General features: G+C 47.1%; 1 protein-coding gene and 1 long non-coding RNA gene across 6 annotated transcripts in view; one reads left to right on the plus strand and one right to left on the minus strand.

Moving 5' to 3' along the window:
- CHST11 (carbohydrate sulfotransferase 11) overlaps positions 1-27,100 on the plus strand; it is a 309,031-nt gene extending 281,931 nt beyond the window's left edge. For all 5 annotated transcript variants that reach the window (XM_061417148.1, XM_061417145.1, XM_061417144.1 and 2 more), the window contains one exon: positions 23,134-27,100. In XM_061417148.1, the coding sequence (XP_061273132.1) occupies positions 23,134-23,988 (855 nt within the window). In that variant the 3' untranslated portion in view covers positions 23,989-27,100. The remainder of the gene's footprint in view (positions 1-23,133) is intronic.
- LOC133247833 (uncharacterized) overlaps positions 5,892-27,814 on the minus strand; it is a 59,492-nt gene continuing 37,569 nt past the window's right edge. Inside the window, exons 2-3 of the long non-coding RNA XR_009736517.1 lie at positions 15,844-15,929; positions 5,892-6,077 (exon numbers count right to left, since the gene is read on the minus strand). This is a non-coding gene — a long non-coding RNA (uncharacterized LOC133247833). The remainder of the gene's footprint in view (positions 6,078-15,843; positions 15,930-27,814) is intronic.

Consider the following 27,814-nt stretch of genomic DNA (forward strand, 5'->3'; position numbering starts at 1 on the left):
CCAGACTGGGATTTCCCCCACCCCCTGCCAACCCACCCCCCTCGACTCTAAAGTGTGTGCCCCTTCCACAATGCTGTGCTGACCTCAGGCTCTTTAACTAGGTGATGTAGGTGAGAAGTATCTTGCACATAAGTATAGAGGGCACAAGGCCAGACTTTGATTTTTGCTTGATGTAAGCCGTCCCGATCACACAGGGAAACAATCTCCAAATCGATTCAAGATTGCCGAGTGGAACAGAAGACAGAGAAAAAGGGGGATGTCCATAAGGCCTCTGTGGGAGGGAGTAACACGGACTGTGGATGTCAAGAAACGGCCCTGCCTGCTGTGGGGGCACCTTCAAATTCAAAAGGTGCCCCTCCTGCACCCCGAGCCTGCCCACCTAGCAGGACTGAGCCCGAGCCTGGGTCACGTGGCAGTAACAGCAGCTAATGCTTTAGCACATGCTGGGCTTCAGGCATTCTTCTGAGTGCTTTACCTATTCTGTGAGGTTGGTTCAATCGACTGCTATTCCCACATAACAGATGAGGAAATTAGGCTGAGAGAGGTAAAGTAACTTGCCCACAGTCACACAGCTAGCCAAGTGACAAAGTTGTGACTCAAACCCTGAGAGATTGGCTCTTATCTCCACTGGCTCTGAGAGGAGAAACTCTGCATTTGAGACCTGAAGTTAGGAAAGGTGGGCTTGGTGGTGGAATGGGGACAGGATTTCTTTGAAAAGCCAGCTGGAGGTGATCTGAGCTGGAGATGCTGCGATGTCTGCTCTCCAGGGCCACCCCTAGTGAGGTGAAGGCCTCGGTAAGTGTTCGTGGGGCTGCCCGGGATGCAGGCTCAGGCCCATCCCCACCTCTCCAGCTGTTTCTGCAGCCCTGGCTGGGCCCAGCTCCTCCGAAAAATGCAGCAGGGCTTCCAGGGCACGCACCAGCAGCTCGCAAGACAAAGGGAGTGGAGGGCTGGGAGGGCCTGATTGCACAGTGGCACCTGACTAGTGCTGCTGCCAGGAGGAGCCTAGGGCATGCTTGTTCAGACCCAGCTTGGAGAGGGACCAATGACTTCACACCTGTTTATAGAAGTGGACCTGCGTTTTCTGTTATTTTTATTAACTTTTTTAGTTTCAAAGCAGTTGGAAATACTTAACCACTGGAGGAAAACCCAATCCCCCAAACTAGAACCAGGTCAGCTCATCTCAGGATCTGGTGTCCGGTCCGCTCTGCCCAGGAGACAGGTCCCTCCTGAGGAGCCAGTAATTCCAGGCCCTGTGTAGGTAGGGAATGGATGGTGTCCATTTACCTCTCAACCCCAGGCCCATTTTACAGAAATGGAAACTAGGCTGGGCTGTGGGCAGTGGATGTCCTGGAGTCTGGCAGACCCTGGGCACACTGCAGTGCTGTTCCCAGAGGCGAAGACATGGAAGAGGCGGGTGACAACTCACCTTCAGATATTTGGAGGTGGAGGTTCCTGCAGGACGTTCCAGGGGCAATGACCAGTGGGCAGGTGAGAACATGCTTCTTGCTTCCCATGAATCCCACCCTCTCCAAAGGCCTCCCTACAACATGGCCACCCAGGTGGCCCTGAAAGCCTGCATGGAAGGAGCTTTCCATGTGGAAGGAATAGGAAGTTCAGCCACCCTGAGATGAGATCAGAGGAAGGAGGAAGTTAGAGGGGTGAATGATGGAGGACAGGCAAGAGGAAGCGAGGCAGGCAGGAGGGAAGCCATCTTGCAAAGGAGGATGCTGGGAAAGAGGCCGGAGACTCGCAAGTTTGCTCAGTGAAGGCCGGGCCTGGCAGAGCCGGAGCTGCGCCCTGAAGGCGTCCAGCTTAGCCCCTTGTATTTCCAGATGTTTCTGGTTAGACGTTCCTATAAAACTTGGAGAAAATGCCCCACCCTTCTGGATTCTGGCCTGTTCGAAGAGAACCCAGACTGACTGTTCTGTAGCAGAAACCGGAGCCGCAGGGGGGTTGGCAGGGGGCTGGGCCCCCACATCGAGGGCGTCCCTGGAAGCCGCATGGACGGCTGTGCGCCTGCGCGAGACCCCGGCGCCATGGCCGTGACCCCTCGCCCTGAGCTGGCCGCGGGGGCACGCTTTGTAGAGACTGGCTCTGCTCTGATCCGCTCCTCACGTGACTGCTCGTGGAAGCCGGGGTCTCCCTTAGCTCCCCGAACAGAGCTGTAGATATGCTAGAAGTCGTGTGTAAACCACCCTGAAAATCTCGTTTACGAACTCCAAGGAGAAAGGCGGCCATCCCTGTGCTGTGCGAGGCTTCCGGATTGCCCCACTTGATTGAAACAAAATGTGGCTTCAGGGAACAAGGCACAAACCACACCCTGTGGCCTCCAGAACTGAAACTGGTATTGTCCTTGGGAAGAAAATCTGATTTCTCACGCCAGTTATAGAGGGTCTTTATTGAACATGCTGACTAGAGGATAAATTATGAGAATGGTTGAAACTGCTTAGTAACTTCAGGAAGAGAATTTCATCAGTGCTTCCTTCCTTAGAGCTTGGTTCATTAATTATTGCCCTGGTGTTTTCCATGCACCCAGAAGTCTTGCCTGCCCCTCCAAGGTAGATCTGGGCTGTGGATTAGCCTGTGTGCTTCAGGCTCTTCCTGATGGGAATGGCTTAGGGTCATAAATAAAGTGAACCAGCCACAGGTCAGCGTGGGGGTGACTAGCTCAAGGCTGAAGACCCTGCTCCAAAACTGGGCCACCAGGGTTGAATCACAAAGTGTGGGCCTTGAGATAAGTGTTGGAGCACCCCGAGCCTAAGTGTACTAGTCAGGAAAGTGGGGATGACACTTCTAGGTTGTCCTGGGGACTCAGTGAGATGGTGGCTGTCCAGTGCTTAGCAGGATACCTGGCACATGGCAGGTGCCTAGCCTTCCCATCCCATTACTGGTTAGGGACTGCCACTCTATCCCTGTGGCACCTGGGCACATTTTCCACAGAGCAGACCATGCTCCAGACACAAAGGTCCAGGTCACAGTGGAGAGGGCTTTTTTGTGTCAAAAAAGCAAAGACAGACAACCTTGGAAAATTGCTTAACTTTCTGAGCCTCAGTTTCCTTATCTATCAAAGAGAGGTGTTAGTTTGCATCTCACAGGGTTATCAGAATCAGAGGTAAAATTATGTAGAGCCCCAGCATAGTGGGTCTCAGTCTGCCTTTGTTATCAATGGTGACTCCATATTTGACAAACGGGCCTCCTGCTGTCAGTCTGGTTCTGGTAATCCATGACCTCGTTAATGGATGCAGAGGTTCCCATGGTCGTAAAGAGGCAGGAATCCCCACATTTCCATTTATGTCTCAGTACTCTGGGTCCCAGGCAAGGGTCCATCACCACACAGAGCCTGGATCCCTATCCATGGTGTTCCTGGTCTACTCCTGTCCACATATCTGATCCCCCGACTGGACCCAGCTCCTCTCCTACCCCATGACAAGTACGCACTAAATGTTGACCTCAGTAAATGCAACATCTGGTTTTCTTCCTTTTCCACCTGAGCCTGCAGGTGAATTTGTAGCTTTCTGTTTGGGGTCATGGACTTGTTAACAAATGGTCAGTTGACCTAGAATTGTCTAGCTCATTGTTTCACCCCAGACCTCATCCGGAACCTTTGCCCAGCGCCTTCCTCGGGGCAGTCCAGGAGACACAGAGTGGAGGTATTCCTGTCTCTCTTAAGTCACTGTAGTTTTTATGGTTTTTCAAAAGAAAACAGAAATAGGGGAGGAAGAATCCTCCTCGCAGGTGGTTTTGCACCCTGGGCCCAGCCTGGAGAGTGCGCAGAGTAGGGGGAAGTGAAAGCTGAGGCCTGGGGGAGGGCAGTACCAAGGCCCTGTCCCCTGGGGAGGCTGTGGTGGCCTGTCCCTGGCTGTCATCAGGTTTTTGGTCCCTAGTGCTCAAGGGCCTCCCCTGGAGGCTTCAGTCACCACAGGAAGGAGATTCATTCATGAAAATCAGTCCCCCCAGGCCCTGATCCCACTTGCTTTTCTGAACCTCTGTTGCTTTGGCCCAGAGAATGCCACTTAGTGTATAAAAAAAGATTCCCAGAAGGCTGCCTCTCTCCACCAGTGTAATTATGTCTGTGAAGCTTCCTTTCTGGAAGGCCGGGGGGCGGGGTGCCTAGCCTCCCCTGGGCTCCGTAGGCTCATTTAGCCTGGGCAGATCACCCTGGCCCTGTCACTGGGGGCTCACGGCCTGTGCAGGGACAGCCCTGCTCCCTGCTCCTGCTGAGTCTCTGTGCTTCCAGTTCCCACCCCTGTTCCGGTTCACGTGTCCTTTTAGCCCAGCTCACAACTTCTCTCTCCAGCTTCCCAGGAACACTCCTTTCTCGGGGAAATCATTTCCTCCCAAAGAAAGGGCATTGCCTGTGCTATCCTGTCCTCCTCCATCCTCACACTGACCTTGTGAGGCAGTGAGCTCTCAAGCATTGAGTCATATGTCAGGGCATATGTCATTCTTCTCAGCTGCTCTTTTCCATTACCTTTGAGAGAGGGGCTATGGCTTTGCCCATTTTATAGTTGGGAAAATAAAGGCTCAGAGAGGTTAAGAGAGCCCCATGCTTCTAAGCTAGTAGGTGCTAGGTCTGGGAATCTAACCCCTGGGTGAGCGCTTTTCAGCTGCCACATTGCATTACCATGTTTTCCTTTGCTCTTCTGTGTCCATCATTAGACTGCGAGATTTCTCCCTGAAGACAAACCTTATCTGGCTCTGAAGTGGCCACCTGCCAGTGCCTGAGCCTTGGTTGCTTAGCCTGTGCCAGCTGAGGGATTGAGGTGGAGTATGAAGCATCTGCCAGGTGTTAGGTGTCCCTCGTGGGCTTGGAGAACACGGCCGGGAGGTCGGTGACCTGCCGGGCAGTGGGGGAGAGGCGAGCTGACCGATCTGAAGCCCTCTGAGGGATAAAGTGGGACCTCCAGGTGATGGGCTAGGTCAGCTGAGAGGCTCCGGTACCACGGTGTGCTGTGCCTGCCAGAGGTCAGGAATCAGCGCCTCCCCCACCCACTCAGGAGTGCAGGCATATGCAGCTCAAGCTTTCTCTCCCACTTCTCTCTGGACTCACCACTGTTTGGCCTCCACCCGAGAGACAGGGGAAGTGAAAGGACAAATGACATCAGCCACTCTCCCTCCTTGTCAGCACTTTATGGCAGAGGTTTAGGGGGAAAGTAATGTGGGGAACTTCCTCATCTCTTCATTATCCCACTGGTCTTAACAGAAGACAAGTGATGCCTCCAGGACAGTCCGCTGTGCACCCCTAGTGTTTTGGGCATACAGCGAGCTATTATCACCACTACGTCAAACCTTAGATGGTCAGTGGTGTTCTCAGCCCCATTTTACAGGTGAAAATATTGAGCCACATGTCAAGTAACTTGCCCAGTCTCCATAGCCAGTAAGTTGCTGCTGCTAAGTCGCTTCAGTCGTGTCCGACTCTGTGTGACCCCATAGATGGCAGCCCACCAGGCTCCCCCGTCCCTGGGATTCTCCAGGCAAGAACACTGGAGTGGGTTGCCATGTCCTTCTCCAATGCATGAAAGTGAAAAGGGAAAGTGAAGTTGCTCAGTCGTGTCCGACTCTTAGCGACCCCATGGACTGCAGCTACCAGGCTCTTCCATCCATGCGATTTTCCAGGCAAGAGTACCGGAGTGGGGTGCCATTGCCTTCTCTGAGCCAGTAAGTGGTGGAGCCAAATTTTAACCCCCGGCTGTCTAGCTGCAGTGTCTGTGTTCTGCTTCTTGATGGAAACAGCTAGAAAATAAGGCCTCTTTCCCCCCCCACTCCATGGGAAAGAATTTTTAACTCTGGATAATACTTGCATGTACATTAAGAGCAGCTATGGGCCAGGTGATATGCTTAGTTCTTTGCAGATTTTACCCCAACAAACCTCATGACAGCCTGTAAAGTATGTGTTGATATCAGCTTCCACTTTACAGATACAGAAACCGAGGCTGGGAGGGTGGAAATGACAATCCTGGATCACGTGGTTCTTCAGGGGCATTGCCTGGATTCAGGTCCAGATGTGTCTGCCTGACTTCAGAGTCTGACCTCCGACCTCTGTGTCAGGCTGGCTGAGCAGCATCCTAGGCGTCCTAGGCAGGGTAAGAAACCAAATACTCTCAATATTTGTTGAGTATTCATTTTATGGGATCAGGGAGACACTGATTTTCTGTAAAAATTCTATCCTGAAATTGAGTTACTTATTTTCTTATTCCACTGGCCCAGTCACTGTTCTTTTTGTTCTTTTTTTTTAGTTTTATGCATTCTTAATTTTTTTTAATTTTTATTTGATATTAGGGTATGGTTGATTTACAAGGTTGTATTTTCAGGTATACAGCAAAGTGATTCAATTATATGTACACATATATATACATTCTTACTCAGATTCTTTCCCCATATTTTTAATTATAGAATATTGAATACTGTGCTATGCAGTAGGTCCTTGTTGATTATCTATTTTACATATAGCAATGTGTATCTGTTAAGTGCAAACTCCTAATTTATCTCCACCCCCCCCCTTTCCCCTTTGGTAACCATAAATTTGTTTACAAAGTCTGTGAGTCTTTTTCTGTTTTGTAAATAAGTTCATTTGTATCTTTTTAGATTCCACATATAATTGATATGTGATTTTTGTCTTTGACTTACTTCACTTAGTATGATCATCTCTAGTTTCACCCATGTTGCTGCAAACAACTTCCATTGTATATATGTACCACATTCTTCTTTATCCATCCATCTGTCAATGGATATTTAGGTTGCATTGTAAACTGTGCTGTAGTTAACTTTAGGGTGCGTATATCTGTTCAGATTATGGTTTTCTCCTGATACATGCCCAGGAGTGGGATTGCTAGATCATATGGTATTTCTACTTTTAGTTTTTAAGGAACCTCCATACAGTCCTCCACAGTGGCTGTACCACCTCACATTCTCACTAACAGGGTAGGAGGGTTCCCTTTTCTCCACACCCTCTCCAGCACTTGTTAGTTGTCAACTTTTTGATGAGGACCATTCTGACGGGTGTGAGGTGATACCTCATTGTAGTTTTGATTTGCCTTTCTCTAATACTTAGTGATGATCAGCATCTTTTCATGTGCTTTTTGGACATCTGTATGTCTTGCAGAAATGTCTACTTAGGTCTTCTCATTTTTTGATTGGGCGTTTTTTTTTTGTTTTTTTTTTGAGCTATATGAGCTGTTTATATAGAGATTAATCCCTCATCTGTGATATAGACTGCAAATATTTTCTCTCATTCTGTAGGTTGTCTTTATATTTTGTTTATAGTTTGCAGTGCAAAAGCTTTTAAGTTTAATTAGGTCCCATTTGTTTATTTTTGTATTTATTTTCATTACTCTAGGAGGTGAATTCAAAAAGATATTACTGCCTATGTTTTCCTTGAAGAGTTTTATAGTATCCGGTCTTACATTTAGGTCTTTAATCCATTTCAAGTTTACTTTTGTGTATGATGTTAGAGTCTGTTTTAGTTTCATTCTTTTACATGCAGCTGTCCAGTTTTTCTTCCTCAGAATTTCTTTGGCTATTTGGAGCCTTCTGTGTTTCTATACAAATTGTAAAACTTTTTGTTCTAGTTCTGTGAAAAAAATGCCATTGGTTATTTAACAGGGATTAAGTTGATTGAATCTGTAGGTTGCCTTGGATGGTACAGTCATTTTGATGATAATGATTCTTCCAATCCGAGAACATGGTGTATCTTTCCATGTTTGTGTCCTCTTCAGTTTCTTTCATCAGTGTCTTATAGTTTTCAGAATACAAGTCGTTTGCTTCCCGAGGTAGGTTTATTCCTGGGTATTTTCTTTTTGATGTGAGAGTAAATGGGATTGTTTCCTTAATTTCTCTTTCTGATTTTTTTGTTGTTAATGGATAGAAATGCAAGAGATTTCTGTGTGATAATTTTGTATCCTGAAACTTTACTAGAACTCATCAATGAATTTGGTAGTTTTCTAGTTGCATTGTTACGATTTTATTTGTGTAAAATCATGTTATCTGCAAACAGCGGTCACAGTTCTTAAAAAAAAAAAAATCATCAGACCTTTCCTAGTTCTTACTTCAGTTTTCTTCAATGGGTTCTTCAATCAAGCCAGCCCAGGGGAATCTATGCCATGGGCCCTATTCATTGTTTAGTCACTCAGTGGTGTCTGGCTCTTTGCGACCCCATGGACTGTAGACTGCCAGGCTCCTCTGTCCATGGGATTTTCCAGACAAGAATACTGGAGTGAGATGCCATTTCCTACTCCAGGGAATCTTCCTGACCTAAGAATTGAACACATGTCTCCTGCAAGTATTCTGCATTGTAGGCAGATTCTTTACTGCTGAGCCACTTGGGAAGCCCCATGGTCCCTATAGTGTATAGTAAAATAGGTCACTGGCTCCTGTTCAGCTTTAGGAATTCCACCAACCATGACTCTACATGTGTTACCAAAAGACTTCCTAAGTTGGTGGAAGCAGGATTGTTTTCTAACCTCGCAGAGATGTTTTAGCGCCATGGAGATGGCACTTGGGCTGGCTGTCCCTTCACTCTGTTCCTGGATCCATCCCTGGGCCGTGCGTGCACTGCTGGGAGGATGGGATGAGAAACTTCCTCTCTTCGCTGTACAGTCCAGCCGCACAAAGGGGCAGCAGATTCAGGTTCCAGCCCCAGCTTCCCCACTTCCTGGTAGTGAGTGGAGGGATTAGCATCTTTGGGCCTCCGTTTTTCTATCTGAAAATCAGCATGTGATCTCAGGTGATTACAAATATTCTCTGACTCTGGAGCTGTGTTTCAAGGGCTCTGTTGTTTAGTCCCTCAGTCCTATCCAGCTCTTTGTGACGCTATGGACTGTAGCCCACCAGACTCCTCTGTCCGTGGGATTCTCCAGGCAAGAATACGAGAGTGCCATTCCCTTCTCCATCCAAGGTCTAGGGATGGGAAAGTACTCTGAAGATCTACAGAAAGGCGGCCATGCCCACACTTAATGCCATTAACTTGAGGATCTTATTCATCTGTGAGCCCCTGGTTGAAGTCCATGATATCATGTACAGCTGTGTTATGGGTATGTCCCCAGAAAAAGCCCATGTTCTTAAGTTTCTCCATAAGCAACTGGTAAATGGTCTTTCTGTGGCACTTTCATTAGCATCCCAAATGGACCATCCTTGAGGGAGGGGAAAGGCATTCATGTGTTGTTCAGTTCAGTTGCTCAGTCATGTCTGACTCTTTGTGACCCCATGAACCGCAGCACGCCAGGCCTCCCTGTCCATCACCAACTCCCGGAGTCCACCCAAACTCATGTCCATTGAGTCAGTGATGCCATCCAACCATCTCATCCTCTGTCATCCCCTTCTCCTCCTAATTATTCTTTTCTAAGTCCTGCATGTATTGGGTATTGAGCACTTGACAAAAGATACCTAGGTCCTATCCTAAAAGCCTTGGGAAGTCAGTTGAACCTACATCATTTGTGATGCTCTATGATCAGGATGGAGGAGCTTGACACACAAGAGCCTGGGTGAAGGTGGTGGAAATGGCTCCTTTGGGGCCCCCCTCAGAGCTACCTCTGCCTCTCCTCCTAGTGAAAGACTAGCCTTGCCCTCACCAGGAAACACACAACATGCAGACGTGAAAACCCAAGAATGTACCCTTTGAACAATAGGGAAATGGGATACTGTTGAAACATGCTTGTCTCTCAATCCACAGTTCACTGACTCTGAAATTCCATGCATACTATACAGTCTGTTAATGCATATTAATAGCTAATCTCTCTATAGCTAGAAAATTGCTCTTCAGATCTCCAGTTTGCTTAACAGCTGCCAATCCAAGTTGCCTCCAATTTTTTCCATCCGTCACCAATGTCAGTGAGATATTGAATTGCCCCGAGCCAGATGAAAAATGTGTTGGATGTTCACTGCAAATCCTGTTCATGTAAAAATAATGTCTGGTCAGCAGTTTTCAAATGGAACACAGGACCACCAACCTTGGAACTGACATGGCAGAAGCACCCTGGGGCAGCCATCCAGAGCAGGCAACCAGACCCATTGAGTCCGAGTTTCTTCTGGAGGTGTCTAGGAATCCACATTGCACCAAAGATGCACTGTGCTTCTGACATACACTGCTGATTGAGAAGCACCATCAGGCTGAGGAGGGCAGGGTGATATGCTCGCAGTACTGCCAGCCACCTCTGTAATATTTAAAATGATAGAGATACTGTTTACTGAGTGCCTGCTGTGTGCACAGTGCTAAGTGCTTTCCTGGTAGGTTCTCACTGAATTCTCTAAACAGTCTCGAGAAGGAGATACTATTGTTGCCCCCATTTTACAGATGGGATAACTCAGACCTGAGGGGCTCAAGTGATCCGGGCAAAATATGCGTAGTAGAACATCCTGGTGAGTCTAGAAAGAGAACTGATGAAGCCAGTTCGTCCCAAGGAGGGAGAGACGAGAAGGAGAAGCTGGGGGCAGGAGTTGCTACCCTCTGCCTCAGAAGAGTGTCGCCCTCTGGGAGCCCTTATCTGGATGGGGTGCTGTCAGCCCCCAGAAGTCACTGTTGGCTGGGGGGTGGCGTGAGCCCTTTGAGGCTGCGCAGTGGAGCCCGCCCCTTCCAGCCCACAGTGATTTCCGAGGGTCCCAAAGTGCCAGTAAGCAGGTGCACATTCTTCCTGCCCTCTGACTGTTGCTTTCCCAGGAAACCCAGGGCTGCCCCCCCCTGCCCTGAGCAGCGTGGGAGCCACATCCCTTCCCCACCATTGTCCCAGTTCTGGGCCCCCATTCATCGGATGCCCGTCCAGCTTGGCAAGAGCCGCATCCTCAACTCTCTGCCCCTCCCGCACCCTGCCCAGGCCTCCGGAAGCCTGAACAGCTGATGTGAGATGGAAATAAACCCCCTCCAGCCACATCTGGTCAGGCTGAAAGGGGCCCCTTGGCACTGGGCACCCTCTTGAGTAATTCTGCCGCACCTCCTGCTTCCTGGCCTCACCATTCAGGTGGAAAGTGCCAGGCTCTCTCCCCGCCCCCGCCGCATCAAAGTCCACTGCAGGCACCCTGAGCCCATTTCCACCCAGCGCCAAGCACCCCAGCTGCCGGTCTCTTGGCCTCAGGGCTGATTCTAAGCTCTTGTGTTGCAGCTGCAGGATCTTTGTCAGAAATCCTCTGTGGGAAGATGGGCCGGGCTGCAGGTTGAGGTACCAGGAGGCCCATGCAGCCTCAGCAGCCACTTGTGGCCTTTAAAATCCCTGTCACCCCAAGTCATTCATTCATGCATGCATCTGTTCGCTCCTTCAACAGAACTCTGAGTGTCTACCATGTGCCAGGGACCGAGGATACAAGAAAGAACAAAAAGTGAGAAGTACCTGCCCTCCTGGAGTTTACATTCTAGAAGGGAGAGACACACAAAATGGACAGTGATCAGAACGTTAGAAGGAGGTGTTACAAAGAAGAGTAAGGTGGGGAGCGCTGAGGTTCCAGGGGTGTCTCTTAATAACCACTGATCCTGAGCTTTCCTAATTGCATTCTGGAACTTGTGCAGTCTGGCCCATTCCAGCTGAGGTTTTTTGCCCCCACCCCCACCTGCCTACAGCTCCTGAGCTGAGCAGGGCAGCTGAACGCGAGGCAACTGTGGTGGGCCCAGCTCAGAACAGCCCTTTCAGAGAGGGCTCTTCCTTACGAGCCTCACTGTCCTCAAAAGCCTGGGTGAGGGCGCCGACTGCTGGCCCTCAGGCAAACCCAGCCCAAACAAGTTAAAAAACCTTTTAAACACCATTTAAAAAGTGGGGTTTTTTTAAAATAAGTGATAGTTAACATTTGAGAATGCAGATTATGCATAAAATTGGGCTTTCTGATTTTCTTGAGAATTGAAAAGGCTAGGTCCCCATTCCCTCATGACTACATGACCAAGATTTAAGTGGTATCTCCCACACCTTCAGTGGGCCAGGGACTCCCTGCTGGCTTGGAAGGGTATTTGAGTAGGCACTGACCCTAATCCAGGTCACCAAATTTAAACCCAGCATAGAAGAGACGTACCTTAACCACTAGCCTAGGGGGAAAAAAAAAAACCAAACTGCTTGCTTGTTTCTGCCCTCCAAGTGCCCGAGGTTAAAATGCAGCTCAGCACCTTAGCTCACATGTGGCTTAGCTGAGCCCAGCTGGGAGGCTGCATCCAGAGGCCCTCTATCACCCAGGGTCGCCTGCACCCCCACCTCCCCCTTTCCAGGGCTCAAAAGCCCTCCCATCCATTGCACGTTTTCCTTCTTTTTGTTTTGGAAAGGTCGAGTGAGCTCCTGTAGCGATTCAGTCCTTGTAATTAAACAGGTGACAGGTTGAAATCCTAAGAAACCAATTTCCTGAGGCAAGAGTAGACAATGGGAAAAAGACAGTCTCTTTAGCAAGTGGTGTGGGGAAAGTCAGCCGCATGTAAATCAGAGAAGTTAGAACGCACACTCTTACCATACACAAAAATAAACATAAGACATGACACCATAAAACTCCAGAAGAGAACATAGGCAAAACCTTCTCTGACATAAATTGTACCAATGTTTTCTTAGGTCAGTCTCCCAAGGCAAAAGAAATAAAAGCAAAAATAAACAAATGGGACCTAAACAAACTTACAATCTTTTTTTAAAGCAAAGGAAACCATAAACAAAAAACAACATACAGAATGGAAGAAAATATTTGCAAATGATACAACTGACAAGTGCTTAATTTCCAAAAATATACAAACAGCTCATACAATTCAACCACAGAAAACCAATCCAAAAATGGGAAGAAGACCTAAATAGAGATTTCTCCAAAGAAAAAATACAGATGGCCAATAGGCACATGAAAAGATGCTCAACACTGCTAATTATAAGAGAAAAGCAAATAAAAACTACAATTAGGTACCACCTCACACCAGTCAGAAAGGCCATCATTAAAAAGTCTACAATTAACAAATGCTGGAGAGGGTGTGAGGAAAAGGGAACCCTCCTACACCGTTGATGGAAATGTAAGTTTGATACAGCCACTGTGGAAAACAGTATGGAGGTTGCTCAGAAAACTAAAAATAGAACTACCATATGATCTTGCAGTCCCACTCCTGGGCATATACCCAGAGAAAACTATAATTCAAAAAGATACATGAACCTTTATGTTCAGAGCAGCACTATTCACAACAGCTAGGACATGGAAACACCCTAATGTCCATCAACAGCTGAATGGATAAAGTGGTGTACGTAGTGGAATATTCAGCTCAGTTGCTCAGTCGTGTCCGACTCCTTGTGACCCCATGGACTGCAGCACGCCAGGCTTCCCTGCCCCATCACCAACTCCTGGAAGCTCCTGTCCATTGAGTCGGTGATACCATCCAACCATCTCACCCTCTAGTCATCCCCTTCTCCTCCTGCCTTCAATCTTTCCCAGCATCAGGGTCTTTTCCAGTGAGTCAGTTTTTCTCATCCGGTGGCCAGAGTATTGGAGTTTCAGCATCAGCCCTTCCAATGAATATTCAGGACTGATTTCCTTTAGGATTGACTGGTTGGATCTCCTTGCAATTCAAGGGACTCTCAAGAGTCTTCTCCAACATCACAGTTCAAAAGCATCAATTCTTTGGCACTCAGCTTTCTTTATAGTCCAACTCTCACATCCATACATGACTACTGGAAAAACCATAGCTTTGACTAGACAGACCTCTGTTGGCAAAGTAATGTCTCTGCTTTTTAATATGCTGTCTAGTGGAGTACTACTTAGTCATAGAAGAGAACAAAATAATGCCATTTGCAGCACCATGGACACAACTGGAAATTATCATACCAAGTGAAGTCACAAAGAGAAAGACAAATACTATCTGATATCACTTATATGTGGAATCTAAAATATGAAACAAATGAACCTATCTATGAAACAGAAACAATGGACACAGAGAACAGACATGGTTGCCAAGGCGGAGGGGGCTAAAGGAGGGATGGAGTGGGAGATTGGGGTTAACAGATGCAAACTTTTATATACAGAATGAGTAAAGAACACGGTCCCCCTGTCTAGCACAGAGAACTATATTCAATATCCTATGATAAATCATAATGGAAAAGAATATTTTAAAAGAATGTATATATGTATAATGAATCACTTTGCCATATGTGCTGTGCTTAGTCGCTCAGTCATGTCCAACTCTTTGTGACCCTATGGACTGTAGCCTGCCTGGCTTCTCTTGCCTGGGGATTCTCCAGGCAAGAATACTGGAGTGGGTTGCCGTGCCCTCCTGCAGGGGATCTTCCCAACCCAGGGACGGAACCCAGGTATCCCGCATTGCAGGCAGATTTCTTTACCATCTGAGCCACCAGGGAAGCCTGATTAATACAACATTGTAAATCAGCTATAATTAAACTTTTCAGGCAATGTTAATGTCCATTAATGTGAAATCACTGCTTTCCTAAACCCTTTAAGTTTGGCAACAGGTTCAGACTAGATTCTTTCTTTAAAGGCTCAAAGGCTTTTTCTTCTTTCTTTTCTAAACATAAAGGTTTTTAAGCTTAATAGAACTCCTAGCAGTTCACTAAGCAGTTCGCTAAGGATATAGCCAAAGACATCGGCATTATGGCTTTCTAGACCTTTGATCTCTGGCCCTACTGGATGGAAAGCCCCCAGTTTCAAATCTGAAGACTAGGAAGGTGAAACTTGCCCAAGATCACACACAGATCATCGCTCAAGTCCACTCTGTGCTTTAGTTAACAGCTGCCAACACTGGAGCCTCTAAGACAGTGACCCCCACCTGGGCAGCTTTTGAATCCCCAGGGAACTGGCCACACCCAAAGCAATAGCATCAGATCTCTAGGGTGGAGCCCCCAAGCTTCAGTGGTATTGAAGTCTCCCCTGTGAGCTGCCAGCACAGAGACTCATGGCTCCAGCAGCTTCCCTGGAGATGGTAACTTCCTGGGAGCCTGCACAGTGCAGGGGCTCAGAGCATGGGCTACATGGATTCGAGCCCCAGCTCCTAGCTCCCTGATCTTAAGTAAGTTACCTGTTCTCCCTGTGCCTCAGTTTTCTCATCCATAAGTTGGGAATACTAACAATACCTGTGTCCTAGAGTGCAAGGATTAATGGTGGCTCAAAGAGTGGTAGCCAGTATAAACTCGGGCCTCTTTTCTGCTATGGATATGGTTTCTTTGCGGATTCCTCCATGACTAGCCTTTTAGGTGAGAGTTTAGGAATTTCTGTAATGAAGGAAAGAGAATAGAATCACAGCAAATCAGATCACTGGATTTTCCTCTCCTTCCCCACAATTCCAAAATTCAACAGAGGAGCTTCCCTGGTGGTCGACTGGCTGAGACTCCGTGCTCTCAATGCAGAGGGACCAGGTTCAATCCCTGTTCAGGGAACTAGATCCCACATGCCAAAACTAAGAGCTCGCATGCTGTAATGAAAAGATCCTACAAACCGCAGTTAAGGATCCCCCATGTTGCCATGAAGATCAAATATCCCACGTGCCCCAGCTAACACCCAGCACAGCCAAATAAATATTTAAAAAAAGAAAACAGGATGATGGCAGTGCCACCAGGACGCTAGTGGGTCCAAGCAGACAGTTGTTAATGACAGGTTCTCCCGGTCCACACACTCTGCTGCTGCTAAGTCACTTCAGTCGTGTCCGACTCTGTGTGACCCCATAGACGGCAGCCCACCAGGCTCCGCCGTCCCTGGGATTCTCCAGGCAAGAACACTGGAGTGGGTTGCCATTTCCTTCTCCAATGCATGAAAGTGAAAAGGGAAAGAAAAGTCGCTCAGTCGTGTCTGACTCTTAGCGACCCCATGGACTGCAGCCCACCAGGCTCCTCCATCCATGGGATTTTCCAGGCAAGAGTACTGGAGTGGGGTGCCATTGCCACACTCTCTGGATGCCTTTAAATTTACCTTTTTCTCTGGGTTTCCACTCCTCTGCATCTCCTCCACTCAGTAAAATAGACCAGCTGTTCCTCCTTCCATTTGGGTTCTTGTGTCTGAAAGAAATTGTAAACACCACAAAAGATGTTTTAATTTAAGGGAAACCAGCCTCCCTTCCTTTTTAAGATGAAACGTAGTAAAGTTTTAAAGACTTTTTTCAAAAAGTCCCTAAATTTGGTACTTCAACTAATTATACTTGCCTTTTTTAACTGTCCAAATTAAAAATAGACAGCTAAATGAGAACGCAAGATACAGCTCAGAGCCTGTAGCCATGGCCATGGTTTCCTAGAATCAGCCTTTCTCTGACCTAACTGATACTTTTGGGAGATCAAAGAGAGGTGAGGGGAGTGGGGGCTGGAGCTGGAGGTAGACCTGGGAGTTGCCTGGCAGCAGATGACGAACTTGATTCAGGCTTCTATAATTAAGACTAGCTCTGGCACAACATTGTAAAGTAATTTTCCTCCAATTGAAAAAAAAAAGACTAGCTATGAATTGGTGAAAGATGTTAGATTACAGTCCTTTCCTCACAGTATAAAGATGTGGTTCTCAAAGTGTGGTCCTCAGACCATCAGTGTCACCTGGTGGAATGGGCTGAATTGTGCCCACCCCCAATATTCATATGTGGAAGTCCCAACCTCCAGTACCTCAGAATGTACCCCTGTTTGGAGACAGTCTTTAAAGAGGACTGTGTGTGTGAGCTCAGTTGGGTCTGACTCTCTGTGACCCCATGGACTGCAGCCCGCCAGGCTCTTCTGTCCATGGGATTTTATAGGCAAGAATACTGGAGTGGTTGCCATTTCCTCCTCCAGGGGATCTTCCCAATCCAGGGATCAAACCCACATCCCCTGCATTGGCAGGCAAACTGTTACCGCTGAGCCACCTGGAAAGCTCTTTAAAGAGATAACTGAATTCAATAGAGGCCATTAGGGTGGGCCCTAACCCAGTAGGACTAGTGTCATTATAAGAGGTGAAGAGACAGCAAAGGGTAAAGATGCACAGAGGGACGGGCAGGTGGAAAGGCAGCAAGAAGGCAGACATACACAAGCCAAAGAGAGAGGCCTCAGAGGAAACCAGCCCTGCCTGTACCTCCAGGACTCAGAAAATCCATTTCTGCTGCTTAAGCAGAAATGGTACTTTGTTACAGCAGCCCCAGCAAACTGACAACCTGGGAAGTTTAATGCAAATTCTCAGGCCTAGTCCCAGACCTGCTGACTTGGCAACTCGGGGTGCGAACCAGCAAACTGTGTTTCAGCGAGCCCTCTGGCTGACTACCATGCATACTCGGGGTTGAGAACCATTTATGTGAAGTATTGTTAATACCTGGCAGGAGCCAGCCCAGAAAAAGAAGATACATGGCTGGAAGCTTGGGCTGGTCTGCTAAATATAAACTTCCTAAAAGGAAGGCTCTGGAAGAGTCCCAGTGGGACCTTTACATGGGACGGTGTGTGAACATGCTCTGTGAATGCTGAAACACCCTGTAGACACAGGTGTAGTGAGGCATGATACTAGTGTCTGGTGAAGAAAGTGACCCTCGGAATATGCTAACATGGGCAGACTGAATCCAACAGTCTCCCTCCTCGACTCAAATTTCTGAGTCCCTTAAGGTTGTGTACATTTTCTGGGTCCTCCCTGGTGGTCTGGTGCAGGACTTCACTCTGCCAATGCAAGGGGCCGAGGTTCCATCCCTGGTCAGGGGTTCCTACATGCTGATTGTGGACTTCCCATTGGAAAAGACTCTGATGCTGGGAGGGATTGGGGGCAGGAGGAGAAAGGGATGATACAGGATGAGATGGCTGGATGGCATCACTGACTCGATGGACGTGAGTCTGGGTGAACTCCGGGAGTTGGTGATGGACAGGGAGGCCTGGCATGCTGCCATTCATGGGGTCTCAAAGAGTTGGACACGACTGAGCGACTGAACTGAACTGAAGGCTCAGTGGTAAAGCGTCTGCCTGCCAATGCAGGAGGTGCACGTTCAATCCCTGGTCGAGGAAGATCCCACAGGCTGCAGAGAACTAAACCCATGAGCCACAACCATTAAGCTTGTGCTCTAGAGCCCAGGAGCTTCAACTGCTGAGCCCACGTGCTACAACTACTGAAGCCTTTGTGCCCTAGAGCCCATACTCCACAATAAGAGAAGCCGCTGCAGTGAGACGCCCGTGCAGCTAAAGCGTAGTCCCTGCTCCCTGCAACTGGAGAAGAGCCTGAGCAGCAATGAAGACCCAGCATAGCCAAAAACAAATTAATAAAGACTGTGTACATTTTCTGCCCTAAACAGTTGGAATGGTTCTCCTTTCTGAGAATAAAAGCAATGAGATTTAATCACATTTCCAATTTCATCCCTGCTACTAGGAAGCCCACCACCAAAGGAGATCCTTAATCACAGCCCTCTTTTTTTCCTATTTCAATTTCATACCACACATCTGTCTTTTGTACAAATACTTTTGAGAAAAGAAAAAGAGGGGAGATAAAGGGAGTTAGAGAACGAGAGATTGATCTTGCAGCTCAGATAATTATCAGCACAACAAACCGTCTTTGTAAAATTTATAAAACATGGTTGGAGAAGACACATGTTTTCTGTCTGTGACAAGGGCGTGAACTGTTCCCACAAAGAATGCTCTTTACTCCCTCGTTTTCCTGATGTCCCAGAGCTGTAGGTCCCTTGACTAGATCCCAAACTGATACTCAGAGAATGTTATTAGTTGCTGAAGAGTTGGGACCATTACAAAAGCTCTTGTGAAACTGCTTACGATACAAGTGTGGAAATGACATAACCAGATCTGCATTTTCTTTAAGGTTAGAAACAGCGGTTTATCTGATTACAACTTCTAACCTGCTGTTGGTCCTGCTAACAAGTCTGGAGATAACTGCAACAGCCCAGGCCACCATCCGAAATCTCTCCTGCTCCATCCTGACCGTGATGGCAAAGCATTCCTCTACTCCTTCTGACCCGCCCAGGGCTCTCCTTAATCCAGGTTTCTTAAACGAAGGTTCAAGAGGTCCACAGATAGAGCTCCCAGGGATCCAAGTTCTAAGAATTAATTTAAATTTTTATTTTGTACTCTTGTGTTTTTGAAAAAGTTAAAGCATTTCTGGATTATCCCTGGGCCAACCCTGCTTACCTAGTCCTACCATGTGAAATTATGGTACGTGTGTTCATTGATGGCCTTGGTGGTACTGTGTAGCTCCATTTTTATTGTTTTGGGCTCATTGGAAATGGGCAGAGACAGAAAATATATAAATGATGTATTTGGACCAAGTAAAGGTCAAGTGATATTACAAGGTGCTGGAATTGATAGTAACTAGAAATGAGAAAGTGCTGGGAGAATTGAGTGGCATATAGAGGAGGAATGCCACACTGCAAAGATGCTGTCCCAGCACAGACAGCAAGTACCTTGTATGGTTTTTTTTTTATATAAATTTATTTAAATTGGAGGCTAATTACAATATTGTATTGGTTTTGCCATACATCACCATGAGTCTGCCACGGGTGTACATGTGTTCCCCATCCTGAATCCCTTTCCCACCTCCCTCCCCATACCATCCCTCTGGGTCATCCCAGTGCACCAGCCCTGAGCAGACCTTGTATGTTTCAAGCAGGGCCTTGGTTCCAGTAAAACATCATCATCCATCATTTGAACATTTGGTCTCGTCTACCTACTCTTATATTTGTGCATACTTTAGTACCATTATACTTTTAATAAATTATACATTATACTCAATAAATCTACACTAGCTTGATATCATTTTCAAATAAGAAGTTAAGAACCTCTTTGGTGGTCTAATGGGAGAGAATCTGCCACTAATGCAGGGGACACAGGTTTGATCCCTGGTCCGGGAAGATCCCACGTGCCACAGGGCGACTAAGCCTGTGTGCCACAGCTACCGGGCCCGTGCTCTGCAACAGGAGAAACCACTGCAGTGAGACGCCTGCACACCACAGCTACAGAGCAGCCCCCACCACGAGTGAAAACCCGAGCGCAGCAACAACCGAGTGCAGACATACATTTTAAAAAGTTTAAATAAAAACAAAATATTTTATTTTAAAAATTCAACACTAAAGGCCTGGGTGAGTTTTTCCCTCTGAGAAGCAATTGCGAATGTGTCTCAGGATTGAGAGTATACTTATTCTCTTGATCTGCGCCCCCAAGTCCTCCTGAGGGGAACTGTGCTGCCTCATTGCAGCAGGTGCGCCATCGGCCACCTAGACTCTGTGAAGGAGGAGGAAATGGAAAAGAAAGAAACCACAAATACCACATTTCGAAGCCCTTCTGCGTTATTTTCTGTCTCTGCAACTGGATGTAAAACGACGCCATGGTATAGTTTCCCTTTTTCAAGGCTTTGTGGTCCTGAGTGCAGTATTAACTGACACGCTGCCTCCCTGGGGAGTCAGACAGCCATAAAATTGTCTCCAGCTGAAAACAACAGAGGGGAAAGTAGGAAGTCCCCCCGTTTCTCTGCTCATTTGGCCATTCACGGCCTTTAAAGCTGTCCAATAGTGATTTAAATGGACAAAATTGATGCACCCTTTCCCCCTCCTTTTCCTTCTATTTCTTTTAGAACAGTTCTATTTGTTTTTTCAAGTGGCATGAATGCTCTTCTTAAGGTGATGAATACATCTGTTCAGAAGTCAGGATGTGCAAAAGTCAGAGTTTTAGTGTTCAAAATAAATATGAATTGAACTTCATGACCTAGGGTTGACCTGCAACAAAAATCATAGAGCTGGTGAAATGTCTATGTGAAATTTCTGGCCTCGTATTTTTAATTTTTTTCTTCTTTCATAAAGAATGAATTGCCCCTGGGTACCATACCTTGTACCTGAACTAGACCTGATCTTATTTTCTAAATGCTGAACCATACTTTGCTTGATTTAATCAACGTCCCAGCAGGGTAGGTGGCACTGTTCCAATTGCACAAATAATAGAACTGAGGCTTGAAAAGTTAAGGGTCTTGCATAGGTCTTCTGATTTCAGGTCTCACCTACTTCCTACTTAGTGCTCTAATACTCTCTTCTGATTCTTCTATGTAAAAATATGATCATGTATAACATTACCCACTCTTATACACTTATATTTTATATCAATTTGCTCAAAGTCATAGGCTGAAGGCCTGGCTCCTGTATTAGTTCCCTAAGACTGCCATAACAAAGTAGCACAAATTCACTGGCTTACAGTAACAGGAGTTTATTCTGTTACAGCTCTGGAGGCTAGAATTTTAAAATCAAGGTGTCAGCAGGGCCATCCTCTCTGATGGCTCTAGGGTACACTCTTCCTTTCCCTCACCCACTTCTGGTTGTGGCTGCCAATCCTGAGCATCTCTTAGCTAGTAGACACATCACTCCAGCCTCTGCCATCACATGGCCTTCTCTCTGTGTCTGAGTCTCTGCATTCTCTCCTTGTAAGGACACTAGTCATTGGACTAGAAACCACCTTAACTCAGTATGACTTCAGTTGAATTGCATCTAAAAAAAAAAAAAAAGCCTATTTCCAGGAACTCCCCTGGTGATCCAGTGGTTAAGACTACACACTCCCAATGCAGGGGCCTCAGGTTCAATCCCCAGTCAGGGAACTAGATCCCACATGCTGCACCTATGAGTTTTTATGCCACAACTGGGCTTCCCAGGTGGCGCTAGTGGTAAAGAACCCTCCTGCCTATGCAGGAGACATAAGAGATGTGGGTTCAATCCCTGGGTTGGGAATATCCCCTGGAGAAGGGAATGGCAACCCACCCCAGCATTCTTGCCTGAAGAATCCCATGGACAGAGGAGACTGGTGGGCTACAGTCCATAGGGTCGCAAAGAATCAGACACGACTGAAGTGACTTAGCACACACGCCCGCCACAACTAAAGATCCTGGAAGTGAAGCGATCCCAAGTGCCACAACTAAGACCCGACGCAGCCAAATAAGTATTTTTAAAAAAACTTATTTCCAAATAAGGTCACATTCTGAGGTCCCTAATATAAGCCCTTCCCAACTGCCCCATGCATGTTCCAAAATGAATTGTACAGACTGTGGTTCAGAGTTGGAAATGCAAGGTCAGCTTCCTGTATGCCACTCAGGCCCTTGGCTCTACTGATTCGGTTTAGAGGAGGGAGTTCCCTGATCCCTCTGCATTCCCAACTCTAGACCACCCCCAGTCCAGCCTGGAGGGGGCAGACCTCACAACATACATTTGAGTGGATGGATCCGTGGCTCAGTAGATGAATGTGGCAGAGAGGAAAAGATCAAAGGTAATACATGTAAATACCCACATATTTTGCTTCCAAATGATATAACCCAGACAGACTGCCTTATGCACCAAAGCAAATATACTGATTAATGTAACCCCAAAGCCCAGAATTTGGGGGTCTGGTTTCAACAACATATGGACCTGGGTATTCAGATGATGTCCCTGGAAATACATCCCCCTGTCTTTCTGCTCATCTTTCCTCAGTCCCCTTCATTTCCAGTCTAGTGCTCCCCTGCATGGTAGCCCTCCTCTCTGTCCCCAAGCTCCAGGCTGCATTCTCTCAGCTCAGCAGCGTGAGAGGGCAGGGAGCAGAGAATAAAGGCAAGCAGGTTCCCAGAGGAGAATCAACACACTGGCACTGAGAAAGCAAAAAACGATAGGTGTGCACAGTGATAGGTTTGCATAAAAATTGGATCCCCTTGCTTTAAGATAGATCAATCCAATTCCAGAACTCTAGGCGTCTGTCCTGCTTTAGTCAAGAATATGGGAGGACTGGACATCAGATTAGAGTGGAAAGTGGGTAGCTTTGGTTGCCAAGCAGACCTGAGTTTGAATAGTGACTCTCTTACTGTGTGGTCTCAAGCTAGTAACAATCTCTTTGAACCTCAGTTTCCTTTTCTTTCCAGCTGGACTTTCAGCTCCATAAGGGCAGTTACCTTGTACTTTTTCATTACTGCAACCCTATTTGGTGGCAAGCTATTTGATGTTGTTCAATAAATCAATAATGGTTCAAGCTTTTCAAGAAGAGAAAAACTCTATATATGAAGCTCTGGTACAATGCCTGGGATGTAGAGGGTGATGGACAAGTTATATGTTGATTATTATTATTACTCTCCAGAGGAAGTACAGTGGAACAGAGAACCAGAACAGTCCTGACAGCTGATAGAGAACTGGAAATGGAGACAGGCCATCTAGGCTGGCAGTGCCAACCTTGGTGGCCCAGGTTGGCCATCGTGGTTGTGGACGGTGGTCCCGTATCAACATCCCACACCAAGTACTCATCTCTTATCCCTCTTTTGTCTCCCTTGCAGTTGGAGCTCTCCAACACGGCAGTCCTGCATCAGATGCGGCGGGACCAGGTCACCGACACCTGCCGGGCCAACAGCGCCATGAGCCGCAAGCGGCGGGTGCTGACCCCCAACGACCTGAAGCACCTGGTGGTGGATGAGGACCACGAGCTCATCTACTGCTACGTACCCAAGGTGGCGTGCACCAACTGGAAGCGGCTCATGATGGTCCTGACCGGCCGGGGCAAGTACAGTGACCCCATGGAGATCCCGGCCAACGAGGCGCACGTCTCGGCCAACCTGAAGACCCTCAACCAGTACAGCATCCCGGAGATCAACCACCGCTTGAAAAGCTACATGAAGTTCCTGTTCGTGCGGGAGCCCTTTGAGAGGCTGGTGTCCGCCTACCGGAACAAGTTCACACAGAAGTATAACACCTCCTTCCACAAGCGCTACGGTACCAAGATCATCAAGCGGCAGCGCAAGAACGCCACGCAGGAGGCCTTGCGCAAGGGCGACGACGTCAAGTTCGAGGAGTTCGTGGCGTATCTCATCGACCCTCACACGCAGCGCGAGGAGCCCTTCAACGAACACTGGCAGACGGTCTACTCCCTGTGCCACCCGTGCCACATCCACTACGACCTCGTGGGCAAGTACGAGACGCTGGAGGAGGATTCCAATTACGTCCTGCAGCTGGCGGGCGTGGGCAGCTACCTGAAGTTCCCCACCTACGCCAAGTCCACGAGAACTACTGATGAAATGACCACAGAGTTCTTCCAGAACATCAGCTCGGAGCACCAGACGCAGCTGTACGAAGTCTACAAACTCGATTTTTTAATGTTCAATTACTCAGTGCCAAGCTACCTGAAATTGGAATGAAAGTGGGGGGAGGGTGTGGGCGGGGAGAGGGGAGAGAGAATCGTGCTTTTTTTAATTTAAGATTTTTATTTGTCGAAAAGAATTATATGGATATTGGGTTATTTTGTAAATTAATATTTCTTTGGGGATTGATGCTGCGAGCAGCATGGTGAGAATTATTTAAATCCTTACTAGGGAAGGACGGCTGTCTTGGCAGGGGACTAGGATGGGTGTCCTTGTTTTTTTAGACGTGAATCCCATGACACTGTCTCAGAGGTTTCTTTGTGTTCTGGTGAATTCCATGAATTGTGCATTCCATAAATGCTAATTAAGTTATTTATAGTTATTTAAACATGGTCTCTGTATAGATTTCTTTGGGGGGGCAACAAGATTTTAATGTCTTTTCCGAAGAAATCTATGTTTTCATTCTGTGCTTGCAAACAGCTCCTGCAGGGGCATGAATGTTCTCCTTACTAACCGCTCAGAGTCACTGTGATAACCATCGTGCTGTCTATTGATGCCACCATTCTTAAAATTCTGCTGGAAATAAATAGAGCCACCTTTGCAAGGGACTGATTCCAAAACTGATTTCAGTCATGTCATGCTAAAGAAAAGTGATTTTTTTTTTAATCCCAAGGAGAAAGCTGATTGTGGCTTCCCCCCCACCAGAATTAGCAATCTGGTAAAACAGGCTTTTGTACAGAAGTTTTTAACTGGCAGTGCCAGTTGTGATGAAGGTGAAGTGGCTGTTGCTTTACATGCAACACGTATTTATTGAACAACTACTATGTGCTAGGCCTAATTCTAGACCCTGTGGGTAGAGCGTTGAATAAAATCAATAGTCTCAGCCCTCAAAGAGCTTTACATAGACACAGAGTATCCAGCTGGACAATTAGCAAACCCCTGGTATCCACAGACTTAACCTGAGGTTTGGACTCTTCATGGACAACCCCAGGAGTATCGGATCCCTACAAATTCACATTTTTTATGGTCCAATTTGAAAACCACATGCTTGAAGCAGGCCACTTGAGTAGTCCAAGCTCTTTGCCTAACACAAGAGGTGACCAATTCCCTGTCATGTGCCCATTCCAGTTTATTGGTAATATTTGCCTTTAAGCCCCAGAAGAGATTTGCCAGGCACGGCATGGAAGAATGCTGTAACTGATTAGTGATGTCTGCCTTGTTGAGGGAAAGGGAGATATTTGCCAACCGCCTCCTCCTGTCATTTCCAGCGGAGCATTCAGGTCTCCGCCTACAAGTGTTGTTTTTCTACTCTTTGCCATGTAAAAAAAAGATTGAAATTTTGTGGCAGGACTCCGACATCGGAAGATTTGCAATGGCCTGGTGTTTCTACTCCTGGTGAGGGTCAGAGGCAGACTGTACACACAGGCACAGGCATACCCTCTCCCATGTCCTCCAGAGGCCAAGAGACCATCAGCGCCTTCGAGACCACCAGCAGTGAGCAGCAAGGACCGCCTTCTGGGATGGTAATCCACGCCCCTTTCCTCTGGAAGGCTGGAAACACTCCATTTCCTGTTCCTGGCTAATTAACGCCTGCACATGCTTCTCATTTCCGAGGCCATGGTTGAAGTTGGAGCCACCTCCCTCTTACAGCCAGTGAATGAGTTGGTAGCAGAGACTGTATATAATAATAATAATGATGATGATAGTGCTAATAACAGGGGGTGGGGTGGGGATAAGTTTTGCTTTTTTGTTTTTTTGATTCAGTGTATAGCACAGAGGTGAGAATATTCTAAACAAACAAAAAATGAATAATTTATTCACAGAAACTATTAAAACTGTATCAGCAAGCTCACAGCCAGCTCAGTGAGCAACAGCTGCCATGTCTCACTGAGAAAATTATTTTATTGAATGTGAGTGAGGCATGCACTGGAGAGGGTGGCCGAAGCTATTTATAAAATGTTGTATACGTTCTTCCAAGCTCTCTCTCCCCTTTGCGAAGGGCACAGTGACCATACCCTTGATGGATAGAGATGTATGCAAGTAGAGTGAGACTTCAGCTCTCTCTGGTATTATTATTCCTGGACCCTATGACCAGGCAGGGGAAACTGTCCTCAGAGACAAAGCTTCTACTAATGAAAGAGGTTTCTGGCATTTCCTGATAACGTGCTTCAGAGAACACAGGTTCTCCCCAGACACGAGTTGGTGTGATGCAAAATAAGGGTTTTGTGGTCAAGTGTCTTTGGGAAACAAAGCTAAGTCCATTTCCTTTCTGCAGGACTTTTCAGAGCCTTGATTGTGTGCTGTGTCTTGTGAATCCCCAGGAGCATCACTGATTGAGTCCGTGGCATTTCCTGACCTTCCACGATCAGGATGCTGTATTTTACAGACTATCTCACAGAGCTAGCATTGCACTGTGTAGGCTTTGGTTAGGTTGTTTTAGCACATCTGAGGTCTTCTAGGATAAAAACTGCTTCCCTCACCCCTCCCCTCCAAAAATATCCAAAACACAGCAACAATAAAGCAACACCACTGTGCCCACCTGATTTATTATAGCAGTGAAGGTACTTTACCAAATGAATTCAATTTTTGCCTAAGTGCAATGGTTCTAATTCTGGATATTACATGGGCCACAGTTCCCTCCCTGCTGCAGGGAGCAGAGAAATCTTGAGTGGTGTGGACAGAAAGGAGGGAGGGGACACAAAGCCTCGGCTAGACCCCCAGCACTCTAGCTTAAGATTGCTCAATGCAAGCTGACTATTCAACCCTTAACGAGTGCTTCTTCAATTCTGTAGTTTGGAATTGTTCACTATGTCCTTTTTGTTTTTTTAAGTGGAAATTCACATAGATTCCCCAAGCTTTGTGTTTCTGCGTCTCGTCCATTTTTTGATCAGCTATGATGCCTTCTTTCGTCTGTCTTCTCCCTCTAGTGAGGAAGAGTGTCCTTCAGGACCATACGGCAGTGTGGTTCACCCACGAAGGGCTCTTTCTCCTCCTGTTTTGTGTTCATAGTTTATTTTCTAATGCCATAAAAAACTTAAAATAGATTCAACCGTTTTTGCAGAATGTAGAAAGAACTCTGCGTCCTTGGTTAAAAAGAATCCATAGGTGAAAACGTGCCTGGAAAATAAAAGTTCTTGGTTCTTTTGTTCCTTTTTTTTTTTTTTTTTTTTTAAGAAAACTGAACATGCTTTCTGTTGCATGCTTAGCTGGAGAAAAGTACAGGCAGGTGTCCCATCTCCCAGTGACTTTTCAAAGGTGCTGCCTTGTCTTCAAAACCAGGTACAGAGTAGCATTTACAAGGACTTGCCTGCTTAACCTGTCCCTTTGGTTGGACAGCTCTATTAGCCACAGGGTTTGAATTCCTGCGGCTGCTCCAGACCCTCTCCCATCTCTGCCTCCCCAGCTGGTCTGGGAAAAAGGACAGTCTGCTGACCTGTGGTGTCTCAGAGGAAAGCCTTCCTTCCCACCTGTCCACCAGGTGAGTTTCACTGTCCTGCCTGTTCACGTGGATGGCATAGGATCGCAGTGGACAATGGAAACTTCATCAGACCAGAGTCCTGGTGGCGAAGGTGTGGAAACACCAGGGTCCAATCCCTGCTGGTAGAAAATTCCCAAAACAAAAGCTTAGCTGGTGGGGTCTGGACCAGTGCTGAGCTAGTGATTGCAAAAGTCCTGATTCTAAGCTAGCCAGATGCTGAGGGACTGTGTCCCTGGTGAGTGGGGCTCAGAGCAGATGTCTCACAGCCCAGCCCTCCCCTCCACATACACACATGTGATCTGAGCTGCCCTGCTCTGTGCGATCCTGGGGACCAGAGTCCCTTTCCCCTTCGTGTCAGCAGGACTGACATCACTCCCGCAAAGTCCCCACAGCCAGTATTTCCTC

Source organism: Bos javanicus, chromosome 5 (genome assembly GCF_032452875.1).
Source record: "Bos javanicus breed banteng chromosome 5, ARS-OSU_banteng_1.0, whole genome shotgun sequence".
NCBI lineage: Eukaryota > Metazoa > Chordata > Mammalia > Artiodactyla > Bovidae > Bos > Bos javanicus.